The sequence below is a fragment of the Astatotilapia calliptera genome, chromosome 23, assembly GCF_964374335.1.
Source record: "Astatotilapia calliptera chromosome 23, fAstCal68.1, whole genome shotgun sequence".
NCBI lineage: Eukaryota > Metazoa > Chordata > Actinopteri > Cichliformes > Cichlidae > Astatotilapia > Astatotilapia calliptera.
In genome coordinates this window covers 39,031,198-39,055,170 of record NC_137443.1, presented here as the reverse complement: position 1 = coordinate 39,055,170, position 23,973 = coordinate 39,031,198, and the positions used below count along the sequence as shown (strand labels likewise).

The 23,973-nt window shown below is 41.7% G+C and overlaps 2 protein-coding genes across 20 annotated transcripts in view; both read left to right on the top strand.

Annotated features, from left to right (window-relative positions):
- The window catches only part of LOC113015779 (peripheral plasma membrane protein CASK-like), a 49,413-nt gene extending 42,720 nt beyond the window's left edge, over positions 1 to 6,693 (top strand). For 5 of the 19 annotated variants that reach the window (XM_026158057.2, XM_026158054.2, XM_026158051.2 and 2 more), the window contains 6 exons: positions 1,017 to 1,132; positions 2,609 to 2,689; positions 4,202 to 4,282; positions 4,451 to 4,653; positions 4,880 to 4,963; positions 6,097 to 6,693. In XM_026158057.2, coding sequence (XP_026013842.1) covers positions 1,017 to 1,132; positions 2,609 to 2,689; positions 4,202 to 4,282; positions 4,451 to 4,653; positions 4,880 to 4,963; positions 6,097 to 6,273 — 742 coding nt within the window. In that variant the 3' untranslated portion in view covers positions 6,274 to 6,693. Of the gene's footprint in view, positions 1 to 998; positions 1,133 to 2,608; positions 2,690 to 4,201; positions 4,283 to 4,450; positions 4,654 to 4,879; positions 4,964 to 5,329; positions 5,357 to 6,096 lie in introns of all 19 variants that reach the window. The other 14 variants (XM_026158046.2, XM_026158043.2, XM_080297760.1 and 11 more) reach the window with 6 other exon arrangements.
- A 7,117-nt stretch (positions 6,694 to 13,810) lies between these two features.
- Positions 13,811 to 15,101, top strand: LOC113016481 (nuclear receptor subfamily 0 group B member 1-like). The gene is made up of 2 exons (XM_026159331.2): positions 13,811 to 14,422; positions 14,702 to 15,101. The coding sequence occupies exons 1-2, from the start codon at positions 13,879 to 13,881 to the stop codon at positions 14,932 to 14,934; spliced, it is 777 nt and encodes a 258-aa protein (XP_026015116.2). The 5' UTR covers positions 13,811 to 13,878; the 3' UTR covers positions 14,935 to 15,101.
- The last annotated feature ends 8,872 nt before the right edge of the window (positions 15,102 to 23,973 follow it).

Below are 23,973 nucleotides of genomic sequence, written 5' to 3'. Positions count from 1 at the left end.
GATGCGCGTACAGTACAAATGTACTTAGACTACTGTTCTTGCTGTACTCATGCTGTGTAGTACAACTATGGAAAACTAGGCACTCTATCTTTGTAATGTTCTTGTTATTTAAAGACAAACTCGGGAACAGAAATCCTGTTATCTGGGGACAGAGAGCTTAGTTTACTACTCCCCTGCAGCAGCACATGAGCCAGTTCTGCACCTGCTGGATTCAGCCTGGCCTCTGCGCTCCTGTGTGGATGCAGAATGCCACAGTGAGCTGGCCACACAGAAGGAAAACAGGCAGGAAGAGACGGGCTGGCCGGTTAGCAGCGATTAGCCTTTGAAAATAAGGAGTGTGTTTGTGTGAATCCCAGACTGCATTGACGAGAACATTAAAATGTAAATCTGACAGCCTTTATATGTTAAATGTGCGCTGTGAGTGGTATTAACATTGTACTAACAATAAGAATGATTGGTCCTTCTTCCACTGACCTACATTTTACAACCTGGGCCTGAGTAAATTTCAGTGTCTTGCTTCCTGTTGTGTTTGCTGTGGTTAGTGATGGCATTACATGCCCGAGTTCATCTGAACCACACTTGTCAAGTAGCCAGGGCACGGTAGGCAGTCACCACACAAGTTCACAAATATGCACGCTGTCGATCACAAAGCTCAAAATACAAGTTTGTAGTTTAAAATAAAAATGCATATCAGTGACTGAAGCTTTTTATTTTAAAACACACCTTATTATGTTGGCCATGAAGTCTTTGTGAAGCCAGGCACCCCTGCCAGGATTCAAGCCTGGAACTAACCAGTATCCTAGAGGGGGATGGAGGTAGCTTCACAACATTAGTCCCTCCACCATAATGCTGGTGCTTGTGTCAGTGTGCATAAATAAATGTAAAGCAGGGTAAAAGTTATTTTGAATGATTCCCCTCTGCATTATTGTAAAATGCTAAATTCCTTCTACACTCACATACTGACCATTTACCTTTGGTCACATGTGGCCATTCAACAGTGCATGTGTTGCTTTCAGGCGTGTGGCATGTATAGCAATGGAGAAGACCAAACAGGAACAGCAGGCCAGCTGTACCTGGTTTGGCAAGAAGAAGAAACAGTACAAAGACAAATACCTGGCCAAGCACAACGCAGGTAAGCCAACAAGTCACACTAACACTCACTCACTGTAAGCAGGTAACTTGACCGCTCACTAATGCAGAACTGTAATATGACCCTAAGTAGGGGTTGCAGTGGTGATGGTGACAGGAACTAGTCCCAGATATTGTCAAGTCCTGTCAGGCAGCCTGGCAGTGAAGCCTTTTCACTAAAACAAGAATATTTTCTGAGATCTTTGATTCATAAGCAAAGGTTTAATAGCTATCAAGTATTGCTGTACTCAAGTACCTGTTCTTATTCATTCATTTATATAACTAAGCTACATTGTCTGAACTGTTTTCCTATATCTCCTTGATAATGTGCAGTAGATGAATAAATGTGCAGTCACAATCTTAATATCTTGTTTGGGCAATAAAAAGGAAGGGCTGTGACACATGTCCTTTCAACTGAAGTGATGAAGACTATTGCTAACCTTGTAACGGCACTGTTGCCCCTGTTGTAGTGACTGTAGATGATCCTGTATGTGTAACTGTTGCATGTCTGTTGCCTTTTCCCTCTGACAGACCTCTTCTGCTGCCGTCTCAATTTGACCTCATTTTCAGTGACTAACAGCTCTGTTAACAAGTTTTGTTATGGTGGTTTTTGTTTGATTTGTCTTCTTTTATGGTGTCTTTTTATTAACCCTTCCGCTCCCACCCTTTGTCCATATTTCATGCTGTCTCTTACCCAATGACATGGCTGCATGTAAGTAACTCCAGAGAGCTGGCATCCAGCTTCTACGTATTTCTTCCTTCTCTCTGCTTTCATGCCTCGTCCTCTTCCTTTTGAATGACAGCGGCTTTGTCAGACTTGTTATGAGCTGCTCTGGTTTGTAATTCAGATTAAAGAGATGTTAGTCAGCTTGATTCAGTTTTTCTGTTTTACCAAGGTTAGTGCAAATAAGTAGGTTTTAATGCTTTCTCGAGGCATTCGACCTTCATCGGGTGTGCCTGTTTGAATGAGCAGTTGGTGTACATTATGGCGGCATTTGAATAATTCAAACCCGCCTGACTGAGAATCCCAGGTTTGATTTATGCCACAGGGACAAAACATTGGAATGAATGTTAATCTCATTAGCATCAGCATTGCATGTGTTCCCTTAGACACCTTATTAGGCACACCCATCTGACAGCACAGTGATCTGAAAAGAGCCCTGTGATACATTCTGCTTCATGAAGGCTGGAGTTTTACAAAAGGTGTTGCTTCATATAAAGTTAGGAGCAACAACATACCCTTGTACAGTGGCAACATGAGGTTTGATGAAGCAGGATTTATTGGAGGGCTGCTGTGTTTTGTCATGCCTACCAGAGAGAACAAGGCATTCATTTGTTAAGCACACACTTCAAAATTCATCTATGGAGTTCATTTTATACGCTAAAACATGTTTAAGTAGTTCATACTGTCCATTATAATTAGCATGTAACGCATGCCCTCTTCATACTTATAGCTAATCCTGTTTATTCTCTGATGCAGTGTTTGATCAACTAGATCTGGTGACATATGAGGAGGTGGTTAAACTGCCGTCATTTAAGAGAAAAACGCTGGTTTTACTTGGTAAGTAAACACAGAAAAGCAAATGACTACAACTACAAACCGTGCAGCCTGCACGACTGGCCCGTTCAGTAGCTCTTCTGCTTTTCAAGATAGTTGCACATCAGGTTGTGCCGTAAGGCTTTCCGAGGGGTTTGTGGTTACAGCGTGCCTACGGTGTAGATTTAACAGAGTATAAATCCACTGTAAGTTGGTGTCCCAGGTGGAGGAGTTTAAGTATAGCTAACTTGTTCACAAGTGAGGCAAGAAAGGGGCTAGAGGCTGACGGTGGGATTAGTGCAGTGTCTGCAGTTATGCAGATGCTGCACTGGTCTGTTGCGGTGAAGAGAGCTCAAATTACAGCTACATCTCCATCCTAACCTTTGACCAAAGGCTGCAGGTTAGGTCATTTTGGAGGGACTAAGAGTAGAACTACTGCTGCTGCCTGAGAGGAGCCAGTTAGGTGTTTGGGTTTCTGATTGGGAGTAGACCGGGGGCAAGAGGCGCTGCCCTCAAAACCAGATAAATGGCAGAAGATTGTGTTTTTGGGCACTGAAGCACATCCATCTTTCACTTGGGGACTGAACATCAAACCATCTAATGATTAGAAAACCTGCAGTGCCTTCCTTACACTTTCCTGAAGTCTGCACGTGTACTTGAATATCATTCGGGTGTGACAAAAAAATGTACTTTTGTTGCTCTGATTTATGTTTTCAACTTGTGTGTGTGCTTAGTTAACCATCATAGTTAAAAAGGCAAAGCTAATGCTTGAATATCAAAAAGGATCATCTAAGTAACATCTCGAGTGCATTTAAAACAGGAAACAAATACACATTTATATTCTTTAAATGTTAACTAGAGACAAACTCGGAGCAGAGACGTCATTTATCAGCAAGTGTTATATTTGTGGGCAGGTGAGATGCTGCCACCTTAGTGTAATAACTCTACACTGCAAAGTAAGCCTGTCGGTCTGGCTTGTTTTATTTCCATTCCAAACAACCAAAATTAGCCTTTCTTGTTTTGTACTTAAGATGTACCAAAAACTAGTCAGAAAAAAGCCCAGTGATTCAGACAGCCTGTGAAGAGCACATACAGAAAGTATTATTCTGAATCAGCCATTACCAGCTGCAATTACAGGATCTTGTAATTATTAGAAAACTCTCATAATTACAAGAGAGTAATGGAGTGGGAACACTGATGATGCTCATTGATCACATTACACCAGGTGCTACTGTGCTGGGCTGCATGATTAATAATCAGTTTTGATTTTCTAAAATTACAAGGGAGTGCAAATGGAAGCACCAGCTATAAAGATCAATTCGGAAACATATACATTAGTTTTTTTCTGCAAATACTGGACACCAGACAACAGCTGTGGAGGACGTGAGAATAAACGCTTCATCATAGCGTAGACTGGCAAGGAGGACTCCTGTCAGCACGCTGCAACTTACTAAACGTAGACTTAAAGCTAACTGATTGATCTGTGTGGAGTTACTGCACTAATGCGTTTAATTTCTTCTTTCTACTTTGATTCAGGTGCACACGGAGTCGGTCGGAGGCACATCAAGAATACGCTGATCACCAAACATCCCGACCGCTTTGCCTACCCTATTCCTCGTAAGAGCAAGATCTAAATACTTCCACAACAAGCTCTTGTTACGATTGGACAGCAAACTAATGACTCAAACATTTAAATTTCAAAGTGGCTTCTCCTGTTTGACCCGTTGCAACACCACAATGTCATCATCGGGAGTGTAACTTCTATATTCATCTCTTCTGTCTCAGACACAACTCGGCCTCCCAAGAAAGACGAGGAGAACGGAAAGAACTACTACTTTGTTTCTCACGAGCAGATGATGCAGGACATCAGCAACAACGACTACCTGGAGTATGGCAGCCACGAGGACGCCATGTATGGAACCAGGCTGGAGACTATCAGGCAGATCCATGCCCAGGGCATGATCTCCATCCTAGACGTCGAGCCACAGGCGAGTCATCTCGGCTCGGACATTTTCTTGCTACAACCAGAAGCCCCCCAAAATTAGCCATCTCCTCTAGAAGCCAAGTATAAGTTCAAGTGAAAGTACCCTTATGTTGGAACTTGCAGTAATTCACATAGGAGGTCTGGGCAGTATAAAAAACCTCTCCACTGATAGAACAGTCTCATGTGCCACTTTGTGAACTACACAGTTTAAGATTTTCTTTCCTCATCAGGCGCTAAAGATCCTCAGGACAGCTGAGTTTGCTCCATACGTCGTCTTCATCGCGGCTCCCACCATCACCCCCGGCATGACTGAGGTACGGTCTTCTCTGTTATACTTGCTCTTCCCGTCTTGAGCAGTTATGTTTCGCTGCACGTACTAACCGAGTTCATACTAATGGCACAGTTACGCTGGCTTTCTAGTCTGAATTACGATGGTGTGTTGTTGAAGGAAAACAGATGAGAGCATCATTACATATGTAAATCAAGAGGGTGCTGCTTTAGCGTAATTGCTGTTAGGGGTCAAAGGACCACACACTGAATTCAAACTGAACAGCCCAGCCTAAAAGAGCATCCTAATTTGCATTTCTGTCGTCCTGTGCGTTCCTCTCACTGCACGTGCTCAGTTTGCTTTAAGCATGTTTGTGTTTCCTTTGGCATGCCTATTTTCACGTGCACTCAAGGTCCCAAAGTGGTGCAGGAAACTGCCAGTAAGTACAAATTAAATGGTGCGAGTTCACTTGTTGTTTGGAGACTGTAGAAAAGCATCTGTGCCCCTCTGTGTTTGTTTAAATAGCAGCAGTCTAGCTTCGTTCACTACTCTACCTTTTGATTCCTTCTAATTCCTCTAATCCCTCCAATGTTTGGGTGCCTTTTCATTTGTGATGCAACTTCACGCCTTGTTATTTCATCAGGCTTCCACCTCTCTCTTCCATTTTCCCTTCCTCATATTCAGAACTGTTACTGGGGTAAATAGTTATATAGTTATAGTGAACAGGGCAAGGGCCTGAGCCCTAACACTGAGCTGAGCTCCATTACAAATGAGGCTACATCTTTATTCTTATAGATATTAACTCCATCATTTCCTAATATATAAGACTTATTTAAAAGACAACTAATTAGTTCAATTTAACTCCTAGAAATACTGCAGTTATTTAAGAGCCATCTTTTAATTAGATGATTGGGTCATATATTCAGACTCAGTTCTTCCTTTTTCCAGTTCAAACTATTACAAAAGCCACATCCTGGGACTCTTATCTTACCTGCTTTGTGTAATATTAACACATCATTAAATAATTGAAGCAGAAAATGTGGGTGCAACATTATCTAAAACCTTGACGGTCAGTTTAAGAACACGTGCAGAGTTCAGCGTTTTCGAAGCACATCACCTCTGTACTTCAGCCAAAGCCGGGCACTGATGTCACTCTCTCTCCCCCCCTCACTCCACCAGGACGAATCTCTTCAGCGGCTACAGAAGGAGTCTGAGATGCTGCAGCAAACCTACGCTCACTACTTTGACCAGACCATCATCAACAACGAGATCGACGACACCATCCGCCTACTGGAGGAGGCCGTGGACCTGGTGTCCACCACTCCTCAGTGGGTTCCCGTCTCCTGGGTCTACTGACATACACTCAACGGCAACTCGCTCATTGCCCTCGACGATCCATCTCCGATTCAACGTGGAATCTAAACTCTGAATCACATCTCTCATCAGAATCGCATTTCTGTAGATAAACTGTTATTGAAGAAGAGAGAAACGAAGAAACTAATGACTGATGTCTCATTACCGAGACTTCTTCATCCTCCTCCTCGCCCCTTTTCTCAACAGCCTGAAAGGCATATTGTTGTGTAAATATATACATATATATATATAAATGACTAAAAAACTAAGTGAATATGGTTCTGTCCTAATATAGTTGAATGGTGGGGAGTGGTGGGGCAGTGTAGTAGATATTTTGTACTTTTTCTTTTGTAATTGATGATGGATGGTAATATTGGAAAGACAATAGCAAGCATGACCATAAAGCAGTCTTATGGGGTTGCCTGTGTGCGTGTTGACCTTTTAATGCACTCCTTGTGGTACTCCGTTCTCCCCTCTAATCTCCTCGGCTCCTGTGACAAGCAGGCCGAACTCTGAAGCACATTAGAAGCTGCTATAGTGGCGACAACCGACTCCCTCAGCTCCACGTCCAAGTTAGAGTGACACGAAAAGCACGGGAAACTTGGCATTTTCTTTCTCCCTCAGCTCTTATTTATTTCACCGGCCCTCTGTGCCTTTCAGTTTGTTGAACGAGCACACTTGCACCCCTCTATGTCGTCTCTCCCCGTGTTGCTGTAGCCTGACGTCCTATGCTTCCTTCCCCAGCCTTCGATGGTCTTTGTTTACATCTCAGTTTGCACAAAATGGACAATGAAGAAAACGCGTGCTGCATTCTCTCATCTTGGTTTTCACGACGTCTCGCCTACTCTTCTCTGGCTGTCTTTACTCTGCTCCCTTGTACACAAAATGCGAATCGGTGGACCTGGAAGTTCGTTTTTGAGACATTACCAGCTATGAAAAAAAATAAAGAAATAAAAGCACTGACATTCACCACTAAACACGGCTCCTGAAGTGGAAGCAAAAACAACAACGGTAAAAAAAAATAAAAGGAAAAACTGCCTTATCAGAGCCTTGGGGAAGAAGTGGCTAACACCTATGCACACCCCTGCTTTCTGCCAGGCAGACCGGCGCCACGACAACCATTTCTTCTCTCCTAACACTCAGTGAGCCATGCTTGTTGAAATGTTTGTGTGGAAGGACAGGGCTTCACGTAGGTGGGATCGGTCCAATCGTAGAGCCACCATTTTTGGAACTGTTAACTGTTGTCTTCAAAAATATTTAAAAAAAATAAAGGAGAATTCTTGTTTTTCTGGGGGAAGAGAAGATTAAAATTTTGTGTGTAAATGTTTCAATGGTGCGTACGTCATGAGTGAATTACCAAGAGCCAGTGTATATTAACCCTTAAAAGAAGCTCAGTATGTGACATAACCTCATGCTTTACCACAAGTGGCACAACACACACATGTATGGCACATCAGTTGAAGGCTCGAGGAGTGGAAAACAATAATAATATAATAGTAATAATAAAAAAAGTCAATATTTCAAGCTGTGGTTTGGCTGCCGTTGTGCCACTTTGAGTAAAGTGTCTTCATTTCAAGTCCTGTGTAAATTACCTCTGCAAATGAGAAAAGCAGCTCTTCTGTATGAAATGTTGTTCTTTTTTGTTATTTCATTTTTAAAAAAAATATATTTCCTTTTACGTGTTTAAAGTAAACCGCAGCGTCTTGCGTCTTATTTCAGATGTGAAAGTGAGCGTGGGTGCAGGTTGCTGTGTGGGTGTACTTAGATTTTGTTTTTTTAATCAAAATTTTTAACTTAACTTTTTTTAAAGGAGAGCAAAACAAATAATTAGAGGATAAATATATAATAGACCAAAGTGCTTTTAAAAAATTACTCAAATTAATATCCAATAAAAAAATATTCAAAATAAAATGTAGGCTCAAATTTGCTTTTTCTGTATTTACATTTGTTGTACAATATAAATAACTATTAATATGCTTTCTTCTTACATTTTATTATTTTCAAGTCATATTTTATATATTCTTTATCATCAATTTTTTAAACATTTATTCACTACTTCTTTATGCAAATGAGTGGGTTTGCATTTGAAGTGCCATAAAATAAAGTTTGTTAATAAGCTTTCAGATTGGAAGTGTTAGACTGAAATTCATGAGCAACAAAATTCAACAATTCCGAGCTGTAAACGTGAAATTATCAAATGTATGAAAATCCAAAAGAAATAAAATCTAACTTACACTAATCCTGCTCACACATATGAAATAGTAAATCATTAAATATAATTTACAGCTCGACTGAGGCTGAGATGAGCCGACGCTCTGTTACATTTCTTCGGTTGGGTGACATTCAAGGGACAAAAATAAATAACTTAAAAATAATAAATCAATATGACATAACTTACAGAATTCATGTGAGATATTCACATGTTGACAGTTATTTACGGTTACAGCAGCAGCATAAAGACTCAAAGTGAAAATAGCATCATTACACTTAAAAGAACCACACTCCCACACTGAAGGCCGTAAAACAAAGTAGTGCAAAATTTTTAATTAAATAAAAAATTAAGTTAGTAAAAAATAAAACTAAAAATTCTAGTGAACTGTAGTGAAAATGGGATCAATAAATAACATGCACACTAAATCTAAGAAATGCAGCAAGTTACATTGTAATTTTTTATGCATTCAGTGACATATTAATATATTCAGGCTTTAAAAGACACAAATCTACACTTTATAATATTTTCCTTGTGGGCATAACATTAACCAAAGAGTTATTAAAAATGAATCTTTCCACGTCTGTATTGATTAACAGCTCAGTTTTCAAGGGGAGAAAAACGCCTGGTCAATAACAGCAGACCGCACGGCCTCAGAGGTGACAGATGTAACAGATACTGAACATGCGAGGTCATTAAAACCTCATTTCATCCGATTCAGCTGCTTCAGCAGATCAGATAAAAATGTTCTCTGCTCTAGTTTCAAATCATGTCTGATCTAGAAATGTCATGTTGTGGTTAGCTTAAGCATATTGCGGCTTACAGTGTTACCATTGTGTTTGTTATATGAACAAATGACATGTTCTAATCTATCAGTGCTACTGAGAAACAACCTCTCAAAGTACTGTGCGCTCAACTTCTTTGAACAGCTGCTCCATCAGAATATTTCAGTTTCACACACACGCAGCGATTAAAAAAAAAAATTCCTGAGTTCACATCGAGTTCAGGATAATGAATATCAAAGCAGCGACGGAGCTTTGGTCATGAAGGACATGCTGAGTGTCTACCTGCAGGCTACAGCCTCAATCCACCGCGAGATGGAAGATTGTGCATAAATATGAACTGTGCAGCAAGGGAGGCTTCAACAGTGTGGTTAAAACAGGACAGGAAGCAAAAGCTCATGTCAAAGCACTGCAACGCCACAAGCTGCAGAAAAATAAACCAATCATAGCCTCAGTTCGCCCCAAAGTTGCAAGTAAACACTAAAGAAATTGCAGCTCCATCTTTGTCCAACTTTGAACCACAGAAATAGTCTTTCTCTAAGCCTTAGGTTTATCCAGCCAGTTTAAAAAGAAGTTAAAATACTGACCATTTCTTTGCAGATTTCTGAAAAGCCCAAAGTTACAAGTCAAAGAGCGACAAGAGTGACACTGTGCCTGTCTGTCTGCCTTCAGTCTAAGGCTGACCTTTATCAGTACTGTGAGACACTGAGCTGATGATGAATTTCTCCCCCCCTAAGTCACAGACACACAGAGGGAAGAACTTGTGCTAAATGGACTGGGGGAATTTGCCTCCTCTGCTCTTTCTCCTCCACAGAGAACGTTTACTGCAATGGCATTTTTTGCTTGCTTACGAAATAGCTGATTTGAGCCGACAACGCAGGAAATCCTGTGCTATGATGAGGTTAGCAGCCGCCACCTGGCACTAGTTTAGATTTAAGATATTTTCAGGCACCTTTACAAAGCAGAAGCAGGTATCACATTTCTCGGCACGACGTAGACGAGCTGCAGATAAAACCCATCAAATCATTTTCATTTTGCTCAAAAACATGTTTTTTGGTTTTTTTGCTGTTGTTGCCATTATTATTACTACAGTTACTAACATTATTATGAATATCAGGGTGCTCCAACTGCTCTAATAAATCAAGTATTTCAAATTCTTATAATTAGAGGAAATCAAAAGACTTTTCAAAATGTCTAATTTTTTAAATCACCTTGTACGGTTTCTCGGCTGATAGCATCAGAGCAACACAATGCAATGATTTGCTTCTGAATAAAAGAAACGCCACAGCGTCTGTTTACAGCACCTCGAATTCTGGCTGGTAACACAATAACTGAACAGACCGACCAGTTCTGGTGTTTCACAAAGAGGCGCAGCATTAATGTTGCAGGGGGTCTTCTCACACGAAGACAAAAGTGAAACAAAGGGAGAACTGCGTGCTCTCTGACTCAAGGCTTGTCGACATTGGAACTTGTTAAAGTGCGATGCTGAAAAGTTGTGTAAGGCCCTGATGATGAATGAAATTCTTCACAAACAACCCTGAGAAACAGAAAAAGGATCATTAGAAACAAGTTTGATGAAAGGCGTCAGCGACCTTCAGAATTCTGCATAATATTCATCCCACTTAACATCCCTCAATGACCTTTGTATAATCAACACTGTGTTCTTGGTTTGAATTCAGACGTATGTTTGCTGCTACACTTTGTTACTATAGAAACAGATTCTCGCACAAGGAGAAATGTCTGGCCTTGTCAGGTAATTACACACTGAGGGCAGCTTTCCTTTTATGCCTCCATCAGCCTGCTGCTTCAAACCCTCACAGCTGAGGAAATGGAATCAAACTCTAATGGCTGCACGCCTCCGCCCAAAAACACCTGATCAGATTAGACTCAGCTTCGGAAAACGGCAGCATCCTTCACGCAGTGATGGACAGACAATTTAGCCGCACGACTTCCATCAAAACAAACTCCAAAAACATCATATTTATTCTGTTTTGGCTTAAGTTGAGTACAGAATTTCTTTTATTACCTGCAGGGCTGCAGACTGTCAGACTCAAAGAACTAGCTGTTTGGCTTTATGCGTTTCAGTCTCGCTATGAATAAAACTTCACGCGTCCTTCAAGAAGCAAACCAGGCAACCTGACAGCTACTGTGAGAGGCCTCAGGACACTTACTCTAAGCCTTTTCTGCATTAATTCTCTAATAATATAAAAACTGCATGTACAGAATCGCCGGCTCATCTCATAAAAACTGCTTGAAAGGTTTGCAGATTTTTCTTCAAAGTAAAAGCAAAAAATAAAACAACTTTAAAAAAAAAAAAGAAGTTTAAGTAAACAGCCTTCACTTATGCCGTGTCCGTCACTTCCGTGTCTGCTTCGCAGATTGTAAACAAGCTGAATTAAGCCAGCCAGCACTCTGTCACCTTCTGCGGTGAAAACTTTCCCGAACATTCCACCACAAAGTCCTAAATGTCAGGACCTTTCAAGCGAGAGATCATCACTGATTTTAGAGCTCAAGTCAAACTGAAAGACAAACACAAAGAGCCTGACGCAGATTCTGACTCATTTCAGTCAGTCACTTGCTCAGATGTGCCAAATTCCCTGTCTTTATCAGAAGTGTGTAGTATTTCTGAATTTGTAGCAAGATCTTACAGCTAACCACAAAGCAGACCCGGCGCAGACATCGAGTACACCCTGTGGTACGAGGTGGTTATTTACATGTTTTGGTTTTGCTGTATTCTGTCCTCTAAGGCCATCTGCAGGTCTTTGCATAGACAAACGGAGCTTAATATGCAGCATGGTACACTCATTCAAAAACAAATTAAGCCTCAGAGAGTGAGCAGGATACGTTAACCTTAAAACACTGAATGCACAACACACAGCGTCGTGTTTGGACCGTTACAAATAAGCACATGTGAGCTTCAGATCAATTGCTGCCAGAGGCCCCTGCTTAGTGTTTTATGTGAACCCATTTCACTCCTACAAATGGGCTTCAACTCAGTCTTCCATCAAGCCAGCTACATGCAGCCACAGTGAGGCTGAAACTTGGACTTGCTTTCAAAATAAAAGCTTCATTTTTCTGCTTTCCTAATACTAAAATTATAAAAATGGCACGTGAGTGTCCAAGTTTACCAAGTTGCTTTATTATATTTGTTGAACATTTTAAAAGTTGCATGCATCTTCTACACGCAGCAAAAAGGAAAACTGCAGTTCGTTTTAACTCGTGTTTTCAAAGTCCGTTCTCGTGTCAGTGACAGTAAAAGTGTAGAAGTGATGTCGTCTTTCGTGTTTTCACTGACAGACGATGCTTTTTGTACCTGAGCCTTTTTTTCTGGGGAGGCCTGCTGTTTGTCAAAGCAATGTTTTTCTTCAGTCTGATTTCATGACAAATCATATTTACACATATTTATCCTGCAGTGACCACACAACAACAATGTACAGTGCATGATAGAACAAACCATCCATACCATAAAACAGTCACTAACCACTTGTCTCCTTTCTAATTTTCCTCCTCCAAGGGTCGACTGTCACCTTCACACCATGTTTATCTGTACATACTCTTTTCCCCAGGGTCCAGGGTTTAACCTAAACCTCAGATAAATAGACTCTGCTTGTATTAAATAAACTCCACTGCATATCAGTGCCATTTATGACATGTGGAAATGACACATCTTCACAGTCAGACTAAACTGAATGTGGTGATTTACACAAAACTATTCTAACCCCTGTTACAGCATAAAACTATTGAACTGAGTCTATTTTGATTAACACTAATAGAAAATTGTGCTCAATTATCTTATTTAGTGTTCATACGTGTGAATCATTTCACATTATTATGAAAACCTCAGCTGTCACTTGGAAACTCAGCTAAAGCATCCAAGAAAATGCTGCAAAGTAAAACTTAATGTATTTTATCCCTGATTTCTTTATGAATAAACCATCTTTCTGCATCGTGTCTTTATTCCCTCCAAGATCTGAGAACGTTTTTGAATTGGTTAGAGCCCAAACAACATTAGCCATTTGCTGATACACTTGTTGATATGCTGATGAATGAAAACTTAAAGCAGTGACTGGAGAAACACTCTTCAACCATATCATGAGTGTTTTACATCATTTTACCACCAGAGGGCACTGTGCAACATCTCTGTAGGCAACAGGTCTTTGCTCCAATCAGCTGGCTGTTGTTTCCAGCATCAGGAAGATTATAAACCACTTGGCCTGACAATAGAACATCATCATTTTTAAATTGCACTCATTATTTTAGCAATGACTCATAAATGATGCCTGAAAAACCCCACCATTCTGTCCAATTTATTAGCAGATTATAATGTGCAGATTATTACAGACTCGGGACTGAAGCCTATAAAATCAAAAAGCATAAGGAGAAACCATTTCCCCCATTCCAATGTTTATTTTCTTTCTTTAAAGTAAGCGTTACTGTTGATGTAGCTATTCATTTGTCTGCTATCATTTTGTCGTCATTTTAATTTGAAAACTGCTAACCGGAAGTATGTTTTTGGTATAGTTTTTTTTTTTGGGGGGGGGGGGGGGGGTGTTGTGCTCCAAGTCTATAAAAAAGATGATACTCGCCATGAAGAGCTCATAATCAGCGTGGGGCGACATGTCGTGTTGTGAGTGTAAAGTCACGCAGGACACGGGGCAGGGCAGCATCCTCTATAGCATCCTCAACAGAGACGCTCTGTGCCCGCAGGCGCGCGAGGACACGACCGCTGCGCACCGGTGTTGCTCCTGCGCGTCCATGAGGAAGCTGGTGGCCATTCGGGCTCCACAGTCCGTGATCAGAGCAGCCTGCGAGGTGCTTCTCAAAACTTTCAGGTTCGTGAAAAACGTGCCGTGTTTTCGGGGTTTGCCAGCCGATGACCAGCTCCGACTCGTGCGCAACAGCTGGGCGCCCCTGCTGCTCTTGGGCTTGGTGCAGGACTCCGTGGACTTCGACACCGTGGAGACGCAGAAGCCCAGTCTGTTACACGAGATTCTGACGCACGACGCGGGCCGACGAGAGCGCACTGCCGGCGCCGCTCAACACCCTGGGGTGCCTCTCTGTGATGTGCAGAGTATCCAGATGTTTCTGGTGAAGTGCCGAGGACTCACTATCACCGTCAAAGAACACGCGTTTCTGAAAGGAGCGATACTGTTCACCCCGGGTAAGATTACACCCGCACTCAGGCACGAGTGACCCACACGGCTTTGTGTCATAACCCTGCTCTGATAAATATACAGGGTTGAACTAGACCTAAATCTTCCTCTTACTACAAGACACACACACACACACACACACACACACACACACACACACACACACACACACACCTCTAACAGCATTACACACCAACGCATTTATACAGCTGTGGGTTCAGGGTGGGTGAACGGTGATTATTTAAACAGCCCAACATGTCTCCCTGTCTGTGTCCGCCTTGTTAAAGTGCCTGAGCTGGAGTGTCAGGAGTACATCCACGCGCTTCAGAGGGAGGCTGAGCGCGCGCTTTATGAGCACGTGGGGAACCGGGGGAACGCGAGCCGGTCCGGCAAGCTTCGCGTGGTCCTGAGCACCCTGCGCGCCGTGGACCCGGACGCGGTGGCGGGACTGTTCCTGAGACCGCTGACTGGGACTAGCAGCATCGACGAACACGTGCTTGCTATGTTTTGTGAGAGGTAAACAGTGGGACTGAATATTTCATGCAACCATGTTATAGACTGCTACACTTTCACCGTCAGAACGTCTAATGCACTGCTCTGCTGCACATCATGATTTTTATGTTTGTGTGTGGACACTGAGGACAACAGCACATACAGTGACCTTAATAAATGACAGTGATTACCTTCTAGGATCTCCTCGTTGTTTTTGCTTGCTACATTAGGAGGCAGTATTATTCAGACAGGAGCAAACAAATCTCCTAATGGTTCTAAAGAGACTCCACAATGAGACAGCAGACACCCTCAGTAAGAACATACTGCAGTCAAGCTTTTCCCTCCACCTTCAGCTTGACATACACATCAAAAACATCCAGGTCAGACCCTAAAAATCATCTGCGGCTTGAAATCAGTGATATTAAAGCATTCATGAAAATCAGATCCAACGAGAGAGAGAAACAACTAACGACAGCAGACAAACACTGCTCTGCCACAGCTGACAGTTCACTCCACCTCAAGGTGGTTTTCTGAATTGCTTCCTGTTCCTTGAGAACACCAACATGATGGCTCCCAAATGTTCCTATTTTAATTTCATTTCGGCAAAATCTTCATGCAGATCTGTCAGTATCTTTTTAGAGTAACTGAAAGAGGCAGCCTAATCACATAACTGTTTTTAGAACATATAGCTGCTTCACTCACTGCTTCAGACACAAAGTTACAGCAAAAGGATAGGATCAATGTTTCTATCCTCCAAGTCTGGCATGTAGCCCACTGAATTGTGTTAAGTTATTTTCTTGGAATGAAAAAAAAATACTGAATATTAGGGCTGTGCGATATGACCAAAATCTCATATCCCGATATAAGACATCTATTGTCCGATAACGATATAAATCACAAAAATGTAACATTTTCTGTAAATTCTATGAATCTCGGGCAGCTCGACTTGCGGGAAGTGTTTCCAGCTGCGCGTCATGTAGCTGGAGTCGAGTGTTTTAACTGATGCATGAAACTATACATTTTTAGACATAAGTTGTTAAGGCCGCCATTTTCTTTGTGAGTATTTATTACACGCCTGTTCTAACGTTTGAGTCTAAAGTTTATTTTTTAACACCTGGCGGCTCTTTTTTTAGTTCTCATCCGTAAATAATCTGCTCTTTCACGTGATTCAGTTTATTTTGAAAAGTCTCAACAGGATCTTGAGCTTTATTGTGAAAGTTTTATGTGGAACATAAACAAGCGGACGCGCGATGGTGTTACCGTCGTCGTTGTTGCTAACCACAACCCAACACATAAAAACAGGCGCTTGTCCGTCTGTGGTTATATTACATATAAGAGAAAGAGAGAACTTTAAGAAATTAATATAGCCACTACAGTGACCATCAAAACGATGAAAAAATATTGCCGTAAACAGTTTATTTTGCGACACCACGAAACAAACGATAGCGTAAAATGAAACGATATATATCGTTATATCGAACGGCCCTACTGAATATGCTACTATACTAAATGAAAAAAAAAATTTCTAAAAAATACACGACCATCACACCATTTTTTTAATGCCCTGTAGCACATTTAAACAACAGAAGTGCTTTTATATTCCAGGTCTCCAAAACACATCCAGTTTCAAAATAAAAGCTGAAATGTGCATTTTATTGTGGAAAGTAAAAATGACAGTGATTTAGTAGTTATTAAAATGTGTTTGGAGTTTGCAATTGATGACGATTCATGTCATAAATCGTGATCGTCCCTACAAGCTGCATTTATAAGTTAGTAGTATTCGTATTGGCATCAGTAATACTGGCCCTATATTTACTTGGTATCAGACCTATAGCATCATTTACAGTATTGAACAGCACTAATAATCACCCATGACTTTCTGACATAAATATTTCACTATTTAAAGATTGTCTACGTAAACCAAAGTGTATCTATAATTAGAATTACAGAGTTTTTCCCAAACTCATGAACTCCTTTTATCATATCCGAATTCACACATACGCGGCCCATCATCAACAAAAGGTACGGGTGTCAATTAAAACAGCTGTCAGCTTAGAAAGTAACACACCGGTGGTTTGGGCTCCATCTCTCTCCTCCGACAGCTTTGGTAAACACGTCTCCGCTCAGCGAGAAGCCGCTTGATGCCTCGTTTTTATTAATAGGAACCGGCGCCGAGCGGCTTCTCGTCTCCCTCCTGCTCCCAGGTGTCACGGGATGCTGCTACCTGAGAAAAAACCCAGCTGGAATTAAAGCGCACATAATGATGCTGCAGATTCTCCCTCCTGAGGCACTGCACACTCTGTGTTCATAATGTGAATTAACATTTCCTGTTGAATCATCTCCCCCAGTGCGCACTTAATTCCCATTTTTGCCTCAGCTGGAAGATGAGTTCTGTGTTATTTCAAATCCCAGGACTGGGTGTGATTATGACACGATGATCTGTACTGAACCAGCCGGCTACCGTGTCACATTGTAAAACTGGAGGGGGGGAAGGTTATCGATCCAACTTGATGTGATAGCTTAAGCTGGCTACGATGCATAGAAGTTTCCTAATGGGCTATTTTTGGGGCTGTAGCTAGCAGTTATTTTCATTGTGGATTCATCTCACAGTCAGAGCCACTCGTCACCATATCCAGGGATCAAAGAAAAAAAAACTTTGATGTTTAGGACGATAACTTGACTGATAGCCGATGCCGATACTTGCACATTTTTCTAAAGCTTATTTTTGTTGGCATTTATTCCTATTTTTGTGGCCTATAAACCAAAGCTCTTCATCACGACACTGTCAAATCTCCAAGGGCAGATAAATATTGGCCACGGGATTGGTAATCCGCTGATCAGTAAGCCTGATATTAGCTGATAGTGATATATCATTCAACCCCTAGCTGAAAATTCTGTTTTGAGATAAACTTCAGAAAGGGGCTTTTAAAAACTTTTTCTTTTTTTTGGTTAGAGCAAGATGTCAAAATATTGGCTTGACCTTGTCCAGGTATTGGCAACTCCAAAAAAAGTAAGAGCCAGGCTCTTGCGGTTAAATGAATACAGTTTGAGTTACACAAGATGCAGACAGTCCTTAGAAAAACAAATCTGTATATCTGCACTTTATGAAACTAAAGAGCCTCTTGAACTACTCCCCCTTATTTTGACCACAGTGATCGTTCGACATTTCAGGGAGTTCATGACTAGAAGCTTTTCAATCTTCAAGGCTGCCGGCTCTGCATTATTAAGAGTCAGGTATCAAAGTCTACAAGCTACCAACTTCACATTTCAGCTCCCACGACAATGAGCGTATGCTGAGCACGCGCTTCTGAGTGTGTTCTCCCGGGTCTTTTCTTTCCTTCAGATACATCCTTTCAAGGCAGCAATAGACATTTTAAGCCTGGCCCTGAGTATCAGCACCACATTGTTCCAAGCATTTGCATCAACAGCCTTTTCTCCTCTCAGCTACCGAGTCTAACACCGACTAAGCTCGCCTGAGATCACTGCGCTCTCCTTTCGATGCACGATCTCACACCAGAAACAACACAGCCTGTGGGCGTCAGCGTTAAGCCTCAGAAAAACAAACCACTGTCACAGATAATAAGCCGACGCATGTGGACTCCACACAGATTAGACTTTCCTGACACACGTAACTTACAAATCAATGATCTGATCGAGGGAAACTCAGAAATTAGTGTGATATTAATCAAATCTACAAATCCATCTCGTGAAACTTATTAAATACAGATGCATATCTTATCGTGGTTTTAGGAGCTCGCTGAACATCTTTTGTTTTTGGAAGAAAAGACAGGTTTATGTAAAAAGTTAGCTGTAGAAGTCCTAGTGGTTCTGATAATATAGTATCACATTTTTTAAGGTCCTAAGAAGACAATATAAAGAATACATGAATACACCCCGCCTCTCATCCTACAGTACGACAGCCGGGGCAAGGAATAAAATACATGGACGCACTGAATGTGTCCAAACTGCTGATTATCTAGATTCCAACAGAGGTCCTTCTTCTTAGGCACACCAACGTTTTCAGTGATGAACTACAGTGCGCCCTCAAAAGGAGTACATCAGAGGCACAGCTAAGGTTGAGCAAGCACGTTAGAGAGGCGAGGCTGTGATGTGTAGCAGAGGAACAAAAGGATGCTGAATGTAGTGAAGGAGGACACGCAGAGGGTTGCAGATGATTCACTGTGGTGACAGTAGTGGTCCTTTAGTAGATCCTTAGATTTTTGCATATTTCAATGTGCATCATGTTTCTATTCAGTTTGTCAATTATGTAACCTTCTGCATTTTTAAGCTTTTTTCCAAAATTATTATGCTGTCACAGTTTGTTCTCACTGGTTTCCTGCAGAGAACTTTACGGCCGGGGAGTGGGGGGGTGTATACATCTCAGTGCTTTCCATAATTTAAATGTCAGAGTGAAAAAACTAAAAAAAACTGCTGTTTCTTTTTGTTTGTTTTTTAAATATGTGTAAGTTAAACCTGCTGATAATACTATACATAACCAGCTGTGTTAATTCAGTTTATTTGTTTGCCAAAATATGGTTTTGAGTCTGAATAACAGTGCTACATAACTGCAGAGCAGCCTCTCTGCTCTCCGTTTCCAAACTTCGACTAACTTCAAATAAAAACAAAAAGAGATATTAGAAGCTCAAATACCTGCTGCCATCCGCCATTTGTCAGCTCATAGAAGACAGCAACCCTGACGCTCTTCTCCTGATTACGTAAGTTCGTCTTTAACACGCTTAACGGAGCTTAATGCGCATAATTAGCATAATGATTGTTAGCTTCTTTCTACCGTGATTTAAATTAAAAATAATAATAAAAAAGTTATACGTTGTTTTTTGTAGTTTTATTTATTTCATATTTATTTATTTTTAGTTTGGTATTTTTTTTTCTAAAATATTTGGTTCATTTTCAGGTGCTTCCCTGTTTAGATTATATTTTCTTAAATCCAATGACCCCCCCCCCCCAAAAAAAAAACGTAATTATTTTAATTTTTTATTTATTTAAATATATGTATGGTCTACTTCCATGCTGTCACATTATCTGATTTTAGCTTTGCTCACAAAGTATCATCTGTCTTAATTCATGCTTTAATTCAGGTAATTTGATGCAGCACAAATAAAGCTGACGCAGCCCATCCTTCGTGATGGATTGACCCGGTGCCGGGTCTGTTATGCGGATCATCCCCATAATAAAAATCATTTCTCGTTTGGGACAAATTAAAAGGGCGTTCCCCCCCCCCCCCCTCGCATGTAACCGCAGTAGTTTATCTAACAGCAGCGCGCTGCCTCACAGGGAAATGTGCAGCCCTCCATTCACCACAATTATAGCTTCCAAACGGCGAAAAGATTTCAGCTGGAGCAATTTACTGAAGATGTGTGCGATTTTTATCATGACTCAATGATCTAACCCATCACTCCACTTTTCCCTCATAATGGCTCAAATTGGTTCCTTTGCTCCCGGCATGCCTTGCGAGGATGGGTCTCTGCTAAGGGTGCAGAGCGACAAACCACCAGCAGATGGCAGCGTTTCACTTTGAATGTCCTAAGGTGGCCGCTTTGCTGCCTGCAGCTGCTAATTGTGAAACAGATGGATAGAAATTGGCTCAAAATCAGTGCAACATTTGTATTTATATATATATGTATATATATTTATGATTCTTATAAGTGGGCATGGTTTCACATACTATTTCTGCTGCCTTCCTTTAAGACATGAAAACAACAGCTTCCTTTGATAAGCCAGCCGCATCCAGAGCTGATCGATACCCAGCACTCACCTCGCAGCGCAGACATCCACACTGCTGCAAAAGTAATAAATAATTAAAGAAAGAGCCACTGTTGCAGGAAGCAGCAGTGAACTGAAGCCATCAGTGATCCATGACTGGCATCCTACACACACACACACACACACACAGTCACTCACATGTGCCATCCTGAACCATGGTGAGTTCAGTATGACTCCAAAACTGGGTTAACAGCTGCCTGTATGTACTCTCCCAATGCTTTCAGCTCCGTCTCTCTCTCTCAAACACACACACACACACACACACACACACACACACACACACACACACACACACCCTCCACCGCCACCTTTCCGCACAGACAATTGGCCCGGTTCTTCGAGTGGAAGGTATGTCACACAGGGCACAGAGCACCAAGCTCGGAGTAACAAGGCCCTGTGGGACACGAGGGGGGTTGGTATACCTGCCAGAGTGAGTAATACTCTTCACCAGGGTGTGTGTGTGTGGAGAGGAGGAAACAAAACATCTGTGCATGAACAGTATGTACATGCTCTGCTCTCTATCCCGACCATGTTTTGTTCAGGGATCCTGTTATTGCTGTGACACTGTAACGAAGTGAAAATGATTTTATTTGTGCTTGTGTTTGGGGGTGTGAGGCCCCCCCACCCCCTTTTTTTCCCACAGACACACACCATATGGCAACATGTCAGCTCGGATAAAAACATCTGGCGCCTTTCGGTGTTCACATATGCACAGATGATTAGAGTGTGGTTCAATGCTATAGACGTGAAGGCCACGGGGAACGTATTATTTCTCTAGTTTGGCACCAGCTCCGTGTGCGTGTGTCTGTGTGAGTCTGTGTGTGTGAGTCTGTGTGTGTGAGTGCATGACGCAGGATGCAGCTGGCTCCACACGGGGGGGAAAAAGGCACTGACTCATCCAGTCCAGCTACTCTCACCTTCTTCTTCTCCATCTTCTCCAGCTTTTCTTTTCCATTCTGGGAAAAAAAGAAGTTCACACAGCCGATCTGTCAGAGAAAAAGATTCGATTCAACCATCAATCCTGAAAGTGGTTGTGTTTAAGGCTGGAGATTGATGTGTTTCGATGATTTAGGCGCACACTGATGTCATTTCAGTTTTTTTTTAAATGTTAAGTGATGTTGTGCTTTAGGTTAAAGTCAGACAAAGGTTTCCGCCTCCACACAGAACTGTGGTGGGATTTAGCAGCAGAGCTAAGACGCCTGCGTTTTAGAGACACGGGAGACGGTGAGTGGTGTCACGAAACAGCACAAGGTGCAGCAGCACCATCTGAAAACATCTGTGGTTCAATTTCGGGCATCTGCTTTAATCACTGAAGTCGATTGGACGAGACATAACCCAACCCTCTAGGTCCCCAGTGTCTGTCATTCTCTCTCTCGCATGTTGAACATAACAGCAGACAGTCTGGTTCCAGTCCTGTGCAAAAGATTTGAACAACCACTTAATTCTTTATATTTTGCCAGGCTTGCTTTGTACATTGGCTGCTTTTTCACTTGTTTCACTGCATCATTTTCGAGGGATTTGTTTTAAGTTTTGGTTCACTGATCAATCATTCAAACACAACAACAACACCTAAGTCGAGGGATGAACCAGTGTTGTCTATACTTAACAGATAATTTAGCAAAGAACATTTTGCTTCTAGCAGCTTGTCAAAAACACGTTATTTGTTCTAATTTCTTTAGTTGAATTTATGAAAAATATCAAGGATAAAACAGTCTGACAAACATAAAATGGTATTTTTGCACTATTAAGATGAATCCCAAAGAGCTATTAACTGAAAACCTTTCACATCTGCTGTTCATTGAAGTCTCATCAAAAATATTCTCAGTGCAAGGGTCAAAAATCCATTCTTAATGAAGGCAAACAGGGAGAAAAGGCTGAGGTATCCCAGATTATTCCAGAAATTGAGTGAATTTATTAGGTCTGGTGGAGTGATGAACCCTAATGTGGTTCAGGTCAGGATAGAGTATCTGCAGCCCTCTGTAACACACGGTGGAGGCTGTGCCATGGTTTGTGGCTGCATTTCAGCCAGTGGTGTTGGAGACCCACAATGCAATTCCACCTGGACAGCACCTCAACAGCTTCATTTTTCAGCATTATTGCAAACGGTACCTGAGTAGAAAAGCACCTAGTGTTACATTATCAGTCATGGATTGGCCTCTGCAGAGCTCGGACCTCAACATTACTGAAGCAGTGTGGGATCATGTTGACAGAGAACAGAAGAAAAGGCAGAGCTTTGAATGTCCTTCAGGAAGTCTGGAGAACTATTCCTGAAGACTCCTTAAAGACATGACAAGTGTGACTGTGCTGGAGAATAAATGTCATCATACCAAATATTGACTTTCAGGCTCATTAAATCTGTACAGTTATTTTTATACACTGTATTTCCATATACATTTTCAGATATTTCAACAAATCACTGTTTTCCTAACAAGAAATGTAAATTGCACCAAAGAGCTGGTTGGTTAAATATCCTGTCTGAATGAGCCTGACATTTGCGCCTCCTTCACATAATGCTCTGAGGAGTAAATGCTCCACTTGCGCTATAACAGCTTTAGAGTGCTCCAGAGGTGCTAGCTTCCTACTCCGACAGAAGCTGGAGATATTCCTAATAAATAACAGCTCAACTTCACTATAAGTCTTTCTATTTCATTTGGCTTACAACTGCTCAACCCGAACCAGCTTCTTTTCATTGAAGACGAGTAGCCGGGGCTGAGTAACGCTGTCTGGCAGAATCTTCGTGATTCTCCCCCCGCCCCATGTGCTTTTGGGTTTTTCTCCTTCTCTCCTCCGCTGTTGCTTTGATCACAGCAAACAAGTAAATGGCTGCACTACGGGCACAACGCTCTGAGGCAGAGGAGAGTGGGAGAAGAAGAATAAAATAGTGTCTGCCTGCCTCGAAGCATGCCGAAAGACAAAGCATCCAGTTTTCTTAGAGACATTAAATGTGACAGTTTCACTGAGCAAACTTGCTTGTAGTTTCCAGTGGACTAATTCCCACTGGAAAAAAAGATCCACTTACATAAATGAAGCTGCACCTTTGAATCGTTCCTACAAACAGCCTGACACAGTGACATATATTATTCTCGCTGCAAAAATCGCACTTTGAGTCGAAACAAAAATCCCGAGACGTGTTCAAAAGGTGCTTGATAAATGCGTCTAGTACTTGAGCAGCAAATCCATTTCCTGCTCTGCGTGTCTGCTGCCAAAAGTGCATTAAGGTCAAACAACAATCAGGCTGTGGAGGGGGGATTAAAGTGTTCCTCAATGCAGTGACTTGATTTAGTCT